The sequence below is a fragment of the Myotis myotis genome, unplaced genomic scaffold (genome assembly GCF_014108235.1).
Source record: "Myotis myotis isolate mMyoMyo1 unplaced genomic scaffold, mMyoMyo1.p scaffold_m19_p_14, whole genome shotgun sequence".
Lineage (NCBI taxonomy): Eukaryota > Metazoa > Chordata > Mammalia > Chiroptera > Vespertilionidae > Myotis > Myotis myotis.
This window is the reverse complement of record NW_023416318.1, coordinates 8,747,858-8,767,483: the sequence shown is the minus strand read 5'-3', so window position 1 is coordinate 8,767,483 and position 19,626 is coordinate 8,747,858. Positions and strand designations below refer to the sequence as shown.

The 19,626-nt window shown below is 36.8% G+C and overlaps 1 protein-coding gene across 1 annotated transcript; it reads left to right on the top strand.

Moving 5' to 3' along the window:
- The first annotated feature begins 18,850 nt into the window (after positions 1-18,850).
- LOC118669352 (cytochrome c oxidase subunit 6B1-like) lies at positions 18,851-19,285 on the top strand. The gene has a single exon (XM_036335493.1). The coding sequence runs from the start codon at positions 18,914-18,916 to the stop codon at positions 19,172-19,174; it is 261 nt and encodes an 86-aa protein (XP_036191386.1). The 5' UTR covers positions 18,851-18,913; the 3' UTR covers positions 19,175-19,285.
- Positions 19,286-19,626: the final 341 nt, after the last annotated feature.

Genomic DNA, 19,626 nt, shown 5'->3' with positions numbered 1-19,626 from the left:
TTTTGTTTTTTTTTTTTTTTTTTTTGTGTGTGTGTGTGTGTGTGTGTGTGTGTGACTTTTTAACCCTCTCTTGTACACTGACTCCTGGTCCAACTTTCACACTAGAGTTAGGTGTTACTTCTCTCTTTTCCCCACTGTCCCCAAGATTTGTTCCAGGCCATTCCCAGTCCCATCACTTCCTGGTCAACATTTACTCTGCACTCATCGCTTCCTTTTACCACATTCAAAAATAAAAAGTGATATGGAATAACAGATTCTGGAGCATTAAGAATTATATTATTGTGTAGCCATTCATGTTAAAAAGTTTTCTAAATGAATAGGGTATTTTCTTACCTTAATAAGTCAAGTTTACTCAATATAATTTTTCATTACTAGTAATGAAATACATATGAAAAGGGGTTGTATTATTAACTTGAAGAAATTATTAAAAAATCCATGTGTTATTAATGTGTAAGTCACAGGGTGAAAGATGTGTAGCATATCCAGGACTTCGGGACTTTGAATAAAACTGTGCCATTATCTTTATTTCCTTCTTTTCACTTCATATCATAAATTAGAAGAAACTTTATGATCCCCAGTGTAATAACTGCAGTACATTTTTGAAGCAGAAGATAAACCACCCTATTTTTGTTTTTCCCCATCATTTAATGATCTTTCCTATCTATATTCATGTTGACATTTCAGCATGCATAACTTTAAAAAATTGTTAGTCAGTAAAAATATATAACACATCAATTTACAGGTGGTTTTGGTCCACTTCTTCTATTTCACTTGCATTACAAATTTTTATTAAAAATAAAAGAACAGCCTTCTCAACTTCAAAATTATTTTGGTAGCATATTGTATAAAATTTCTTTATAAATATACATGCTGCAGGTGCGCAAGGCTAGAGGTTTTATTTCCTTAGAACTCCAGGTGTACATCACAACATTTTAAAAGATATAATCTTATATTATAATGAGATGAAAATTTCCATAGTAAATCAAACTCTTTTTCTTTCAGCAATTCACTTTTCAGTATGTCCCCAGAAGAAACACATGTACAAGAACATACTAGGTGTACCGGTTAATAATGCGGATTTTGTAACCAAAGAAAACACGATAATTTCAAGAGAAACATCAAAAGTGCTTTATTCAAAGTAATGTCCATTGCTAGCTACACATTTCCCCCATCTTTCAGGTAATTTGCACAAAAGCATATGTACAAGAATGACCACTGAAAAATCAGCTCTAATAGCAAAAAAAAAAAAAAAGCCACAAGGTGCCTACCAGTAGAAACTATTCACAAAATTTAACACTATGTATAGTTAGTAACAAGTAGGATAAGATCAATGTATATTAACAATGATTTTTAGAATATATTGCTAAATAGAAAAGTATATCTGGATATATATTTCTTATTGTATATGTGTATAATCCATTCAAAAATATTTATTAAGTGTTCATCTTGTATAAGGCTCTTTTTAGGAGTCATGAAAAGTTTGGAAGTCGATGGCATATAAATGGATTGTAAAGCCATTGGGAAAATAATATAGAAAAAAACAGAAACAAGTCTGGAAAAATACAAAATACAGGAATCACAGTAGCCTGCTATGAAGAAGAAATTGATGAGTTAATATGGAGAGGATAGAGTGAAGAGATGTATGTTTGAGTGCCACCTTTTCTTCTTTAGGACCATATTCATTAATTTCTTATGTAAATACACTTGGATGTTTATATTTTACATTTGGGGGGAACGTAGTGTAGTAGCATTAAAATTGAATTTTAACATATCATGGTGGACAGCAAGAGTAGGATGTAAAATGTCAGAGGGGAACAATACTGACACTACCATTCTCCTGGGATACATTCAGATTTCAGATATCACTCAAATAGGACCCTGACTTAGGGCTTCCTCTAGGTCTCCTTTGGCAGACATAGTAGGGCAGAGACAGAGCTATTTTTCTTTTTTCCATTCCTCTGGGGCTATGTAAAATCCTCAGAGAGAACACATTCAACTCTAACTTATGGAAAAAGACGTGGCCATTATCTTCCAAAATTTGTTAAGATTTTAATTACAATTGCATTAACATTTGTACTAACTTGGGGAAAAAACACTTTCATTTTTTCCAGGTTGTTATTTTTGTTATTTACTTCCATTGTTCCAAATAACGTGTTGAATAACACTGCTACTTTTTGATTGTTTCCTTTTAAATATCATCCATTACCTTCCCATTAGAAAAAAAAAAATCTCTGCTTCTACCCCAGCACATGCATTTATACTTCCTATTTCCTCCCTCCTAAAATAGCACTAATTTGATAATACTAATAATTGTTACTTACATTCTTATAAGTATGCAAATGCTATTCATAGTTGAGCCTTGATGAATTATTTATTTCTGGACCACTTTAAAAAAATTTGCTTGTCAACGGAAGGACTTGTATGCATGCATGTAAGCATAACCAATGGACATAAGACACTGGGGGGTAGGGGAGGCCAGGGGATTGTCAAGGGCGGGGGGAAAAAAAGGACACATATGTAATACCATTTGTAATACTTTAAGCAATAAAAAAAAATTGCTTGATTTCCTATGGTCTTATTATTGGTTCAAATTCAAACACCTAGACAATTGTCCAAATCTCCACTAAAATGCTCAGACAGGTTAGCTGTGCTATGTATTTTATCTCCATGTAACAACCTCCTACAGTCTGGCCGTAGTTGTCCCCAATGCTGGTGCATTTCTGTCATCCTGGGGGCGATCTTTGCCTTCATCCTGGGGCATCTCATTCATTTTTTCCCATGAGACATTGTTTCTAGTATGGGCTCCTGTTTTTTTTGCTGGTTGTTCCCTTATGTTGACGATCTAAGTCAAACTTTAGCTTCCTGAAGAAAAAAGATGGGAAGGACAGGTTTTAAAGCCTTGAACACATGATAATAACACTGGATTGATCGGTTGGCTAGATAGCCTTGGCTGGACAGAGAATTTGTGGTTTTGTATAATATTTCTCCAGATTTTTAAAGCTGCTTTTCTATTGTCTTATAGTTTCAAGTATTTTTGATATGGCTGTAGCTAGTATATAATTGATTCTTTAAATTATACATTTCATTTTTTATTCTAAAAATGGTATTGGTAATTTCCCTATTGATTTAAAATTTAATAAATAGATTCAATGTTGTATTAAATGTCCATATGTTGTGCTGGGAACACTTAGGGCTCTTTATATTTAAAATATACCGTATTTCATTTCCAGGAAAATTTCCTAAATATATTTTATCTCTTCTCTGTTCTCTAATGACCTTTTCTGGAACTTGTCTTATTTGGATATTGAACCTCTTAGAATGATCTATTTTTTTTTTTTAAGAGAAGCCTTTATTTCCTTCTTTCCCAATAAAGCTGGCTGAGCTGTTTGCTTTTTGGTAATTAACCAAAGAGACCAAATCCCATATCATCTTCCAACTTTTCCTTGGCTGGGGCTGCAGCAGCAGCAAGAGCAGCAGTGGTGGCGACGGCCACGGGGGCAGCAGCCACAAAAGCAAGTGGGATCAGCCAAGAAGGCCTTGACCTTTTCAGCAAGTGGGAAGGTGTAATCAGTCTCCACAGACAAAGCCAGAACTCGCTTGTACCCATTGATGATAGAATGGGGTGCTGGAGCAACAATTGGGTAACCAATCTGCCTGCAAACTTTGGCTTCATTACAGTGCATCAGGGATTGCCACCCAGGGTTTAAAGATGATGTCACTCCCACGAGGAAGCTATGCGAGAGGAGCAAAATGATCCAATTTTTGTATCTTTCCTTTTTGTTTAAAGACTTTAATGAGGTATAAATTGGGATGTAAAGGCTATACCTATTTAATGTGTAATGTATATAAGTTTATGAGTTTGGAGATATGTATACAGCCATGAAAGTACAACCACTATCAAGACCATAAATACATTTATTACTTTTTATCTTTCTTTGCAATTTTGGTCTATTTTCTCTTTCTAGTAAATTCCTTCTAACTTTCATTTACTGTCAGAGTATTGGATTTCCAAGGGTTTACTTTTCTTGAACATTCTGAATATCACTTTTTAATAATATCCTATTTAAAATTGAGATAAAATCAACACATAACATATTAGTGTTAGGGGTACAACATAATGATTTGATATTTGTATATATTGTGAAATGACCATCACAGTAAGTCTCGTTAACATCCATCACTACATATAGTCACACAGTTGTGTTTTTTTTTTCTTGTGGTAAGAACTTTTAAGATCTGCTCTCTTAACAACTTTTAAATATATAACCATTATCATTAATTATAGTCACCATATGTACATTATGTAATATCCTGTTCTTATTTCATAGTTATCATGTCATCTCTTATTTCTGAGAATACTAATGATAATACAGGGTTTTGTTTGTTTGTCTCTTTATTTTTTAAATATATCCTTAATCCTGCAGAGTAATACTTTCTCCCAATTTCTTTGTTTCTGCTTTAAAAAAAATATTTTTATTGATTTCAGACAAGAAGGGAGAGGGAGGAGAGAGAGATAGAAACATCAGTGGTGAGAGAGAACCATTGCACGGCCCCCAATGGGGACCAAGGTTGCAACCCAGGCATGTGCCCTGACCAGGAATCAAACCATGACCTCTTGGTTCAAGAGTCAATGCTCAACCACTGAGCCACACCGGCCAGGCCTTTTATTCTCCTTTGTTTTTATTGTTCCTTCATGTGAGCTGCACTTAGGTTCTGCTAATTCTTGGTTGTCTGCTTATACTTAAGAGAACTTACACTTAAGAGAACTGGGAAAGGCATCTTTTGCCTGTGGGCTTTGAATGGAATGCTCTAGCGAGGCTATTTCGTAGGAGAACCCCTGATTCAGTATTTTCAGGTCTTCCTCCGAAGACTGGTCATATTTGGCAAAGGAAGATTCTCCCACCACGTCTGAGCAGTGAAAAACTGGCTGCCAGCCTTGTGTGAGCAAAGTGGCACAGGGCTTCCCAGGCGGTCTTCCATCTAGTAATCATTGTTCATTTAATTCAGCGATGTGCTGGAGCTGGCTCATGCTAGCACCAAAAGCCATAATTTTAGACATTTTGCAAGCCAGTTGTTAAACACAGCCATTTAAGAATTAAGTTACATAAACATACAATTAAATTATATAAAAATAGGTAATGAAAATTCAAAACTCATCACTTTCTAATTATTTTACTAAATTTTTCTATTGTCTATGCTCTTAAGGTTATTTATTACTATTGTATATTTAGGGTTGGACTCCTACAAGTGTGTTTCTGAACATCTCTTTCCAAGACCATGTTTAACATGGTCTATGATCAGGGCTTACTTTATTATTTTATTGTATAGATGTACTAAAGTGAAGAAAAAATATTAATAAAGCACATGAAACTGAAAAATTTTCAGATTTATAGCTGTTACATGGCAAAGAACACAAAAATTCTTCTACTATTTAAAAACTATTATTTAATTAAGCATAGAAGTCACTTATATCTTTGACAAATAGTATCTTCATAATTTCATTTTGTCTTATTCCTTAAGTAAGCAAAAATGAGCAGTGTTCACATTGGAACTACTCTTATCCACTAACTGCAGCCATACTGTAGATTGACTATAGATGCCAGAACTGTGGCCTCCTGTTTTGGTAATACAACAACAACAAAAATTGATAAAAGCATTCTGTGAGAATCAATTGCTTCTATGGAATTAATAGTAAAAATGTATTATGTATTTAATTATGATTTTTTTAAAAAGACTTTATTTTTTAAGAGCTGTTTTAGGTTCACAGAAAAATTGAAAGGAAGATACAGAATTCCCCATATACTATCTACCCCAAGCCATGCATCCCCTCCTCCATTATCAGCATCACTCACATAATTTTGTTACCAGGGATGCACCTAAACTGACACATCATAATCACCCAAAGTTCATGGTTTACCTTAGGGTTAAATGTTTTTATTTATTTGTTTGTCAAAAACAGCCTGTAGTTCTCCTTTTATGTTTTTTCTTGCATATTTATTTTATTTTATTATTTTTATTTCTTAATCACGGTTTACTTGTAATATTATTTTGTATTAGCTTAAGGTCTACAGCATAGTGGTTAGGCAAACATATACTTTACAAAAAGTGCTCTCCCTGATATTTCCAGTACCCACCTGGTATCATACCTAGTCATCACAATATTATTGACTCTATTCCCCATGCTGCACTTAACTACCAATTTCTGCTTCTTAATCTCTTCACCTCTTTCCCCCAGGCTCCCAAGCCCACTCCTTTCTGGCAACGACCATTCTGTTCTCTGTGTCGATGAGTCTGTTTCAATTATGTTTGTTTATTATGTTCCATAGATCCCATATGTAAGTGAAATCATATGGTATTTGTCTTTCTCTGGCTGGCTTATTTCACTGAGAATAATACTCTCTAGGTCCATCCATGCTGTCACAAATGGTAAGATTGCATTCTTTTTTTATGGCGGAGTGATATTCCATTGTATATATGTACCACCACTTTTTTACCCACTGCTCTATTGGTGGGCACTTGCATTGCTTCCATGTCTTGGTTATTGTAAATAATGCTGCAATGAACGTAGGAATGCGTATCTTTTGAATTAGTCTTTCAGATTTCTTTGGATATATTCTCAGAAGTGGTATTGCTGGTTCATAAGGTAGTTTCATTTTTTATTTTTTGAGGAACCTCCATACTGTTTTCCACAGTGGCTGCACTAACCTGTATTCCCACCAACAGTGTATTCAGTAAAGTTTGTTTGTCAAATAGATATTTAAATTAATCAAAAATAATTTAAATATATTAAATTTATGAACAGCAGGTTACGTTGTAGTGTTTAAACTAGCTTTGTAAATTGGAACAAACATTAGATAATGTTCTCTAGTCTCCCCTACAGCCAGTTCTCTTCTCATTACAAAACCTTCTAGTTGTTTGTGGGACCATGTGATCGATTCGGGCTAATGGGTGTCATTTCAGGCTGAAGCTTTTAGTTGCCAGTGTGGGATGTTTCCTCCTTTCCTGCACTATACTCAGAAGTTTCTCCTGAGATGGCAGCCACAAAAATAGGGGTTCCATCAGTCCCGGTCTTTGAGTGCTATGTAGAATAAAAGCCTCTTGGGGATTTAAGTTTGACTTAGGATGTGAGGAAGAAATAGTCCCTTGTGTATTTGTGCGATTACTTTTCTTTGTTATCGCAGCATAATTTATCCTGCCTGGTTGATCCTGGGGAGAGTGGGGCTTGAAAACTGTGGCTTTTCCTTAGTGGTTAAGAAATGGTGGTAAGAAAATTATATTGAGGCTGGAAAAGATGGTGATATATGTTTTTCTGTGGCAAAACATTTTCTAAAACTTCCAACTGTGGTAGTTTGGGACACAAACTGTGTGCTTGTTACACTTGGGTCTGGAGAGGAGGAGGTTGCAAAACAGCAGTAGGTGCTGGTCAGTATCGGCAATATTTGACAATATGTTTTAAGAAAGATCTGAGCACAGGAAGGGGCTGACAGTTTTACAAACAGATATGAAATACAACTAAGGTATTCCAAACCGTTGAAAATTTCTAATGTTGCAAATGTCAATTAATTATATATTCTAAACAGTAAGAAATTGATAAAGTCTTTGAGTGATAAAGACTGATTACAATTCAGACTTGAGATAAAAAACAAAATTAAGGTGATCTCTACATGAATGGTTCTGAGCACCCTGGTGGATTCCCAAGACCCTTTTGGGGGATCTGCAAAGTAAACATTGTTTTCATACTGATAGGCAGACATTACTTGACTTCCACACTCATTGTTTCAGAAGTGTGTGGCGTACGAAACGCACATTGACATGATTTCAGATTCTACATTGCAACTACCCTTTAAGAAGCTATCTCTTTTTAAGTATCGAAAAATAGCCCCGGTGATCTGAAAAGGCTATTGAAATAATCTTTCATTTTCTAACTTCATCTATGTGTGAGGCTGAGTTTTCTTCATATTCCTCAACCAAAACAACAAAGGGTAACAGACTGAATATGGAGGCAGATATGAGAACCTAAGTGGACTGTGGCAGACTTTTACTGCTCCCCCAAATCCAGTCTCCTAGCTTAGTAAGAGAGAGCAGAAGAAATACCCCATTGTTCAGGCTTGTTTACAACATCGATGGACCGTGAAGTATGAGAAGTGGTGGTGTGCAACTTTTTGAGCTGTCTTTTCGTTCCCTGTTAGAATACCCATGTGATAGCTGGAGCCCCTGCAGCTACTGTGTACCATGCCCTCGACTATTGACCTTTTAAATAGGGCATTTGTTTACTTGAAAGAATAAAATCTTGTGACTTTTACCGATGCTAATTTTATTTTTCCCTACCATGCAGCTCTAAGTAATCCTAAGCAATGTAATAACTTGCATAGAAACATTACTTATATCTTTCTGTTTACAAAACATTTTTTTAATATATTTTATTGATTTTTACAGAGAGGAAGGGAGAGGAATAGAGAGTTAGAAACATCGATGAGAGAGAAACATTGATCAGCTGCCTCTTGCACACTCCCTAACTGGGGATGTGCCCGCAACCAAGGTACATGCCCTTGACTGGAATCAAACCTGGGACCCTTGAGTCTGCAAGCCGATGCTCTATCCACTGAGCCAAACCAGAGGGCTACAAAACATTTTTATAATAAATAAATTTAAATCCATATACATACATTACTAGGATTCCTGGGAAATTCTCCAACATAGTCAAAACATAGTTAAAGTCCCTGGTACTACTTACTGGGACAGGTGCATAGGACAGTCCTTGTGAAGAATAGTTGAATTTCAAATCAGTAGCCTACCTTTCAAAACAGTAGCCTGTTTTGTTTGTTTGTTTTTAACTTGGAGCTCAAATATGAAGCAATGCTGTTTCCTGTGCCCACAGTCTCTTCTCATGCCTGGCATGAGTTAGTTGTCTACACTGTAGCCTCATAAACCACTTGATGTGCTTCTGATTAACAAGCTTGGAGAATAGTTTACCATATCTTTCGGCAGTTCTGAAGGTACTTCAAAGTAAATTTGTGTCTGCATTATACATAGTCTCCATATTAAGTCTAATTATTTCCAACATATCCTTCAAATCGAATGACAATCCATAAAGCAATTTTTACTTTATGTGAAAATTGGCAAACAGACAAAAGTAAACTTCATTGTAAGTATATATAAAATTGGAAAGAAGTTCAAAATGTTACTATTAGCCATGTCTGGGCAGCTGGATTATGGGTACATTGGTATATTTTCAATTTGTTCTACAGTGAGCAGCTATTACTTATGTTAAAAAAAAACACACCTTAAACGCAAAATATTAAATTGGCAAATTCAATGACACTAAATTGCTAAGAATGAATGACTTGTTTAACCTCCATGCAGAAAATCCAATTATAATATAACAGTGTCATCTTATACTTCACCAGCTGAAAGCTCTGGAATCTGACCGTTTTTAAGATGCCCCTAGGAAATTGTTCTCAATTAACCCCAACCTAAACTAAATCTAATTTGAGTAGAACCGAGCTGAAATTTTGGAATAAATTTGCTAGAGGTGTGTTACTCAATTCTCTGGACAATATTCTTGATGAAAAATTATGCTCTCTCTCTTTCTGACAGGGCTGGCAGGCAGACAGCATTGGTTTACATGTGTAAGTTATTGTCATTTTAGAATATAATTGAATGTTGATGCTGGCAGAAAATTAAAAAAATTATCCAATACAAGGAAATGAAAACAAACACAATTTTGTGCGGGTCCAATACCTATAATTCTTACAAAAAAAATGAAGTAAGCTGTTACCTGTTAAAAGTAGAAACTAGCAAAAGAATATAAACAAATATTGAATTCTAGTTAATGATGCAAATGTAGAAGTGTTTAAGGGTCAAATGTACTGATGTCTGAAACACTTGAAATAAATTTAATAAATAACATGTGTGAATGGATGCATAGCCATGGAGACATGTAATATATCACGAGATAAAAATTTGTGTATTTAAACTTATTTTTTAAAATATATTTTTATTGATTTCAGAGGAGAAGGGAGAGGGAGAGAGAGATGGAAACATTAATTATGAGAATCATTGATCGGCCCTCCTGCACGCCCCACACTGGGGACTGAACCTGCAACCCGGGCACATGCCCTGACCAGGAATCTTCAAACCATGACCTTCTGGTTCACAGGTCAGCACTCAACCACTGAGCCACACCAGCTGGGCTATTTTTAAATTTGTCTATTCTTGCTTCATAATCACCTATACTTTATGATGATTCATATTTTTTCATTTATTAAATCATTGAAGTATATTATATTATAGATCTCGATTTTCATATTGTCCATTCTAGATGTACTACTTCTCCTTTGTATTGGTGCCACATGAACTTTCATAATGGATCATTTCTTTGTGTGGTTTTTGTTTTTTATGATAAATTTAGTTAGTTTTATTTTTTGATTTGTTTATTCTCGTTGTAGTGGCACTTTGCACCCAGGATTTTAGAAGTATCTCTCCAGAACAGTTTTGCATTTATTTCTGCTTGTTAAGTGATTTTGCTAATCTCCAGACCGCTGATAGGAAATATTAATTCCCTGTCATAGGATTTATGCCATTCACATGGTATTACTTCCAGGCCTGAACTCATACTTGACTCAGCTTGGAGTTCATATTTCTCAGGAGAGGTACTCCACCATTCCTTGCTACCAAAGTTCTGAGCTGAAGCAGTTTCCTTACTACTTTTCTGGGTTGTGGGAGAAAATTTTCTAGTCCCCTCTATATACAGGATTCATGCCTTTGAGAATCCAGGTTTCAGGTAGGATCTCAGGTATAGTGCCCTGTCTCAAGAGGCCCAAGGCCAAACCCCCTCTGTCCCCTCTGTGTGGCTGTTAAACCTTCAGTCCTTCCTTCACACCCAGGGTCTACCTGAGTCAGGTCCCCCATGGGCAGGGTATCATCTGCTCTGTGTTTGCTGCATTTGGCTTTAAACCCTGGTATTTCTCTAGCCCTTAGAGATTTTTTTCTTTTTAACTTTGAAGTTGGTTATCCATGTAAGGTTTTTGTGTGTAATATTTTATCTAGCATTTTAAACTATTTGGGCTAGGAAAGACCTCATATCACCTCAGTCCATTGCCTTGCTAAAAGCTGAAAATCTCATGATCACATCATTTCAGGTCAATAAGCATTTATCTGCAACACCAATTTCATAATTGAGAACTATTACTTAAATATATCAGTGATTCTTAAAATGTAGAGTGAGGACTATACAGAATTACATAATTTTAGCAAAATGATGGCCCTTGCTAAAAATGATTACCATGGGTATGGATGAATTGAAATTTGAGTTTTGATGGAGCAGAAGAAATGATATGTGGTTAACGTCTGCATTTTAACACACTTCCCAGGGAGCTCTTAGCCATAAAAGTATAAGAGCCACAAATTAAAAATGCCATAATTATTTAAACGTTTTTACTGTTGTTTCTGACCATCTCAATATCTTCTTAGAGATGCTATTAAGAAGGTGACTTGAGCCTTTTCAGGGAGTTATTCAGTTTTGCTGGGTATCTTCAATGTATACAAGAGGTATTCATGTTAATAAATACCTGTGTGTGTTTTTTTTGTGTGTGTGGGGTTTTTTTGTCAATTAATCTGTCTTTTATTACCAAGAATGGGGTGTTGGGAAGGGCGGTCTCAGCCAAGGATCTGGAAGGGTAGAGATAAAATTATTTTTTCATCCCCACAGTTTTTAATTATTTTTAATATGATCCTTTATAGGAAAAGGTTGTGAACCATTTGTCTGTTGCATTTAATAAAATTTCTCTCAGTTTTCTCTTCATTCTTCATTTGTTCACAGTATTTCATGCTGCACAACAATATTATTTTTATATAATTATATCATTGCAGTTGTTTTGCTTATATATCTAGAAAACACTTCCCCATTGAAAGTGATATAAATATTTACCTGTATTTAATTTTAGCACATTTATTGTTATTGCTTCTGAAAACTATTAAATATTAAATTCATCTTAAACTGTTCTTATTGCATGGCTTAGTAAAGGAAATAATGCTATTCAATTCTCTGTGATAGCTGGTAGTCCTATGCAGTTTTTTTAAAATATGTTTTTATTGATTTCAGAGAGGAAAGGAGAGGGAGAGAGAGACAGAAACATCAATGATGAGAGAGAATCATTTATTGGCTGTCTCCTGCATGTCTCACACTAGGAATTGAGCCCACAGGGATCGAGCCCACAGGGTTCAAGCCCACAATCTATGCATCAGTCCTGACAGGGAATTGAACCCTGATCTTCTGGTTCATAGGCTGATGCTCAACCACTGAGCACACCAACCAGGCAAGTCCTATGTGGTTTTTGAAATAATCTAACATTTTCTCTATTGGTTTGAATTCTTTCTTTATCAAGTGATAAATTCTTTCTGAAGTTTATATTTTGTATCATTTCCTGCCTCTTATTTTACTTTTATTACTTTAAAAATTTTATGACTACTAGTATATCATTCTTAATATTCTTAATGTAAGTTTCACCTATTTTTTTATTTTTAAATTTTCTTTTCAAATACATGTCCAGATGACTTAGATTCATTGTGTCAAGTCATCAAAAAATAATCCTGGTACATATTTGGTTGGAAACACTTAATTTATCAATTATTTGGAGAAAAACAGACTATATTTTATTATACATTATAATATATCACAAACACTTGTCATCAAGGGGCATAGTTTATTTCTCCATTTATTCAAATCCCCTTACTAACCTTTTATTTTACCTTTTTTCCCCCCTTATTTTGTTACTTATAATTTTGTTTACGTCTGGGTTTAAAAGGGATCAATGCTCTCTTGATTGAGTTGGTTTTTCATTAAATTGCTAAGCCAAAATAGAATGTATCAGGAGCCACAGATACGACTATTCTGAAATCCTTGTTAAAATATGCCTGAAGTAACGGCAAAAGGCAATAACTCATAGCAACATGGGGAACACAGACTGCTGGAATCTGAGAAGAATTGTCACTAGTTATAAGGTAGATGGGACAGTAGTAAGGAAATATCTTTAAAGGCTCAGCATATGATATTCTGTGACTTTGAGTCAAAAAAATAGACACCTTCTGAAAAGAAGTAGGAGGCTTGATGGAAGCGGTGCTATAAATATTAAAACTTTGTCTCAATGATCCTCATTCTTTACCATTCAGGTTTTATTTAGGTGGTTACAGCCCTGCCCTTTCTCCTCCAGCTCTCGTTCTCTTCATGTTCGGCTCCATTGCTCAAATTTAATCTAGTTATAAGTTTACAGTATTAGAAAAGAACTTGTTCATGGGTGTACGTGTGAGTAAGGGTGTATGTGTGAGTAAGGGTGTATGTGTGAGTAAGGGTGTATGTGTGAGTAAGGGTGTATGTGTGAGGAAGGGTGTATGTGTGAGGAAGGCTGTATGTGTGAGGAAGGGTGTATGTGTGAGGAAGGGTGTATGTGTGAGGAAGGCTGTATGTGTGAGGAAGGCTGTATGTTGTTGATATGTGTGAGTATGTGTGTCCATGTGCACATGTGTGCATTTTGAGGTAGTAAGAAGGCCTGGCCTTACCACTGGGGGTATAGTGTTCCCATGCTTTTGTGGGTAGTGAAAAAGAACCACCCTGCTCCAGGGCCTGATGGGAAAGTAATTTTTCCTATGCAAGTATTTTTTTAAATTGCTGTGTAATAGAGTTTGGGGAATAATAAAGTTAAGCGCTCTAATCCATCACTTAAAACATAAAAAACAGTAATTCAATGCACTGAGGTCTAAAAACTAAGACTTTTATAAACAGACCATGGTGATAAACTAGAAAAATCAGTAATTGGACATTTTCATACAGGATTATCTATGGTATTATTGCATTTAGCAACATAACATATTTTTCATTCCTAAGTGTAATGCAGAAGAAGGGAGCAAATTGTCTAACTTATCTAAATAAATACAATCATCACAAATAGCCACCCTGGTCAGTCCTTTTATTTTTAATATTTTTTACTTAAAATGCATATGGGCAAGTGCATATTTAGAAAGGGAAGGAAATATTGCTTTTCTGGGCTTTTACTATAATAAGATACCAAGAGGGTTGAAAAACAAAGGACAGCCCAGGGAGAAAGATTATTTTAAAATACATAGCCCCTCTGTCCCATTCATAGTTAGAATGGCATAAAATAGGTGTCAGGACTTAATGGGGGTGTCACAGGCACTTGGGTGATTCCTAAATCAGCTGATAAAATAGCCCCTTTCCCCCATTGGATGCCACTTGGTTTTCCATGACACGGGAAATAAGAATTATAGGTGTGTCCACCTGTCCAGCACCAGCACAGAACTATGCAATGGTCATAATGAAGAGCACCTAGTGGACTCATTAGGCCTCTGGGTTTGTTTGGTTTAGCAGGTCTCCATCTTCTCAAGTGTCCTCAGTGGAGCCATAGTAGATGAAAATCGATTCATTGGAGCGTTAGGATGTTGAGCAATTTCTGTCATATCAATGTTTTGGAGCTTCATGTCTTCTGCTAACATCAGTCACACCTTAGAGCTTCCTCTGCCTGTAGCTCTTTTTCCTCAGTGACAAGGATGAAAGCATCCCACAGAAACACCTTCCCTAAGCAAATCCTTTCCTGGGGATGGGCCAGGGCCGGCTATAAAAGACCTCAAAGGCTGAGGAAGAATACCAACAGGCTTGGCAGTAGAGACAACCTTGCAAAGGGTGGGCAAATAGGGTTGCACTCCTGACATTTTCTTGCTCCAGATTAAGATTGACTCATGTCATCAGGACTTAGTCTCCCTTTGGCACCTGGGTTTTGGGCTAGACTCTCGACCAGGATTTTGGGAACCTTGTAGTCTCATCTCATTGGTTGATTTCCAGTTGGAGCTGATCAGGAAGAACTTTGAAAATGTAGGGATCCTCTTGGCTCTTTGCAGAGCAGAAGGGATAGATTCCTGGGAGGCAGCTTTGAAATAGGCAGGATTGACAGTTGTGTAGGGGTCAGGGTGCTACAAAGACTATGATAAAAAAAAAAAAAAAAGCTGACTTTCCAGGTACATTCTGTGGACAACAATTCCAGAAAAGGCCGAGGGCTGCTTAGATTCTGTATCAATTGGTAAGGTATTTTCTTTCAGTTCCCAACTCACTCTTTTATACTCCAATCTGAGATCCTGGGATAGATTTTCTGCAAGCGCATTTCTGCTTTCCCAGCTGTTTCCCCTTTGGTTTTGTTAGGAGGAGGCTGCACAGGGAGACTGGAGAGCCTAGAGAAGAGTCGTTCACCTTCCTGTTCTTTGAGGTGATCTAGCAGCACTTCCTTACCTCTGCAGAAATGGCTTATCCCTAGAGTACCAGTAACTTCAGTTTGCAATTTCTCCATCACTTGCAGAACCAACTTCATTGTGCCCGCTTCAGAGACACCATTGCCAACCAAGGAGCACTCCCTTCTCAGAGGTTTGGGTTCAAGATCCACAGGACCTCATCTTTAAGCTTCTATACTTTAATAGTTCTAGCATCTCTAGGGGTGAAAGATACATCTTACACTTAATACAATAAATTCTCTTTGTTAAATAATTAGATGGCTCTGTCTCCTGATGGCCACGGACTGATACAGACCCCTGTTGCATGAATTCAGAAAGCTCAACTTCCCACCACTTTCAGCATAACATAAAGCACATTGTGGTGTGTTATTTTTCATGGGCTAGACCAGTGGTTGACAAACTCATTAGTCAACAGAGCCAAATATCAACAGTACAACGATTGAAATTTCTTTTGAGAGCCACATTTTTTAAACTTAAACTATATAGGTAGGTACATTGTTATTAACTTAATTAGGGTACTCGTAAGGCTTAGGAAGAGCCACACTCAAGGGGCTGAAGAGCCGCATGTGGCTCGCGAGCCGCAGTTTGCCGACCATGAGGCTAGACAGACCTATGAAGAGAGAGCTATAATAAATGATGACATTTGCAAGGGTCATAAACAAATCAATCATTCAGGAGATGCAAAAATATTCCTAAAATGAGAGTTCTCTGCTTTCACTTTCCCAACACACACTGGACCCTCACGAAGAAAACAACATACCATATAATTTAGTTCCTTTTTCAAATGTACCCTGCAGGAGATACCATAAGGTTTCAGAGGCTATCACTTATTAACTAGAAAGGCCAGGATTGCAAGCTGTGCCTGGCTTCAAAGCCTAGGCTCTCAGTTGCTGGGCTCTGTTGGGCCAATTCTATCTAGGTTGCTGGCCTTGCTCCAAAATTATTTTATGGTCAAATCACTTACATGTTGTAAGGAACAATTGGACTAACATAGCTACTTTGTTTCTGGGATGTTCTAGTTTACGTTAGAGATGGGGAGCACTAGCTGATGGAATCACTTGTTGACTGAACATTGATGAACCTCCTGTAGGAATCTGAGCCCTTCAAATTCAACGTTTACACCCTTTAAATGTAGATCTTTTAGAATATCATAAATTTCCTCCCCTCAATAGCACTTATTTAATAAATATATTTAGAGTGCCCATTAATTTCTAAGCAACATGTTAGTTGCAGGAATAAAATGATGATAAGTATGATTTTTCCCCCTAAAAGCATATAACTGGGGACCACATTTATGGAGGAAGGCCAGGCAAGGTTTCTGTAAGGGAATAACACTTCAGCGGGGGCAGCCTGAAGGATGGGTAAAGGATCTGCTGGTGAACAGGTGAAGAATGCATTCTAGACAAACACCAAAAGAAGGTCATGAGCAAGAGGCTCCCTGAAGCTGAAGTAAATGGAGGGAATGGGGATGTTTATGCAATGAGGCCACAGAAGTACAGGGTTTTCTGTCTCAAGCTAAACATTTCGGACTTTTACAGGTAAAAGAAGCCATTGAGACACTTTACGCAAAAGCATTTTGTTGTGATACTTGCATAATAAAAACATGAATGTGACAACTGTGAGTCAAATGGACTGGATGGAGAAGAATATGACTGGTTGGTTGGAGCTGAGTTGATGGATCAGAAAAGAAAATCTGGTGGCTTGTGCCAGGGTAGTAGAATAGAGATGGAGAGAAGTTGATATGTTTTAAGTATATTTTGGAGTTAGAATCAAAACACTTATTGATAGATGATTGGATTTGGAAGGTAAAGTGCCAGGCCAAGACTATGTCCATGTGGTTCTGGCATGAACAAATAGATAATGCTAACAATTTCCCACGGGGAGAAGAGAATTTGAAGAGAAGATAATGATTTAGTTGTGGATATGATTAGTTTGGAAAGCTGTAGGAACATTTGAGTAAATATATTAAGATATGGAGTATATGTTGATCATTAATGATCAGATATCAGAGATGAGATACCCAAGTAGTTTGTGAGGAGTAGGTGTTTAACTATGAGAGGGTACAGAACAGTGTAGACTGAGAATGGGGCTAGAATGAGAACAGCCTGACTGAGCACAGAGCCTCGAAACAGGCATGACCAGAAGTACGAGGAAATAAAAAGAGCGTGTGAATCTGGGTGTAAAACAAACAAACAAACAAACAAACAAACAAACAAACCCTAATCTCTCAAGCACCTCTGGTCAACCTAGTAAACTTCTGAGGAGAGACAAAACATAAGATAGAAACTAACAAGTAAGTGTCCATTATCTTTTGCAGTGTAGAAGCTGTTGATAATTCCAGTAAGTTCATTCTTGGCAGGTTCAAAGTAGATGGTGGAGTATGTGGTTAGTGAGGATGTGGAATCAGCATACATATTCTTGGAGAGATGTTTCATCTTGAAATAGATTCAAGATATTGGGTAGGTGTAGGATTTAAGAAAAACAGCTTTAACATGGGAAAAGTGGAGTATATTTGGTAACTAATCGGGAGGATCCAAGGTAGAGTGGCAGGAGGTAGAAAGACTACCCACTGGGCAGGGAGGTAGTGCTGTACGGAACGTACTGGTCTTTGGTGGGAGGAGGAAAGTCCTCCTTGTGCACTAGACCGCAGGTAGGAGAGGATGGATGCAGCTTTTCAGATTTGGTGGAAAGAATCTGAGGGAGCTCCCATTTGTGCCTTCCTTCTGTGCTGTGAAGAATGAGACAGGAGAACAAAGCAGGGAATAATATTGGAAAATTGAGGGAAGTAGACAATTGTTTCCACACCATTCTGGAATTCAGGTCTCCTCCGAGACCCATTTTATGTACGTTTGTTTTACTTCTTGGTATGTGTTTTTTTTTTTTTTCTTCTGAGTTTTATTTAATTTATATAACTTTTAGAATAAACTTCCTTTTAAGTTTTAGGGGAAATATAATGACTATAATGACTACGTGGTAGGTATTTTTGGTTTTATACTAAAGTTCCATTTATACAAAGTGATACTCTTCACTTTCAGCTTTATAAATCTTTCTTTCTAGGATTTTATCTAAGTTTTATCTATCTGTCCACCCATCCATCCATCCACCCATTATACCTATTTATATTTTAACAAGATGAAAGCAATTTTGTAACAAAAAAAGTAGTTTTTCGTAAAAATTGCCTATTATTAATCAGTGAAGTTCCTGATGCTATTTTTCCTCTTAACATTGAAAATTGGTAAAACAGTGAGGAATCTCTTTTTTAAATTGCCATCAAAAGCCTAAAGCCTCTCTTGATTGTGGTGACTGTATTCAGATTGCTTATTGGTAATTCAGGCTTAAAATTTCAGTACACTGGTCTCCTCAAGAAGTTAAAACAGTTCTTTCCCAGTGACCATGCTGTATCACCACCTAGTTTGGGGGTATAAATGTTTTCCTATTTCCAACCAAAAGAATCCTTTCTCTTTTATCCAGGGGAATTTTTTATTTTTTAATGACAGTAATATCTTCATTTAGTTTTGATTAAAAACATTAGCAGAAAAATGCTAAAACACGGGAGTCTCTTTGCTGAGGTCACACTGAGCTGCGAGCGGCTTCAGGGGCGTCTTTAGGAATCAGCCACATGGCAGAAGACATCAAGACCGAAATCAAGAACTACCGGACTGCTCCTTTTGACAGCCGCTTCCCCAACCAGAACCAGACCAGGAACTGCTGGCAGAACTGCAGGGACTTCCACCACTGTGAGCAGGCAATGACTGCTAAAGGGGGTGATGCCTCCGTGTGTGAATGGTACCGGCGTGTGTACAAGTCCCTGTGCCCCATATCCTGGGTTTCGGCCTGGGATGACCGCCGGGCAGAAGGCACGTTTCCTGGGAAGAGCTGAACTGGGCATCCTCCATCCTTTTCCCAGGGGGGTGAAGGGGGGCCTGAGTACATCCCACCCTAGAATCCTGAATCATGGCTTAACTAATAATAAATACTTGTTGGAAAAATGAAAAAAAAAATGCTAAAACATTTACCACTAGGATTAGCTGAGTGTTTTTTTTAATAAACCAGATTAAGGAGATGATGGTAAATCAACTGTAACTACATGTCATAATAAAAGTACTGAAACCCCTGATATCAGGATTATTCCCATCCTTTGAAGTCTTTCTTCAGTCAAATTTCTTATAACCAGCACCCACCAGTATATCCTTGTTGCCAGCACACAAGGATTGCAAGCTCTTTAATTCTATTGAATCTTAGAGCCATGCTGTGAGATCTCGTTCAATTCTCTCAATATTTCTTAATGAGAAAACAAGATTAAAAGGATTTGAGTCACTAAAGATCACAGGG

Coding starts and splice junctions, on each gene's coding strand:
- LOC118669352 (XM_036335493.1), top strand. CDS start 18,914: ATGGCAGAAGACATCAAGACCGAAATCAAGAACTACCGGACTGCTCCT.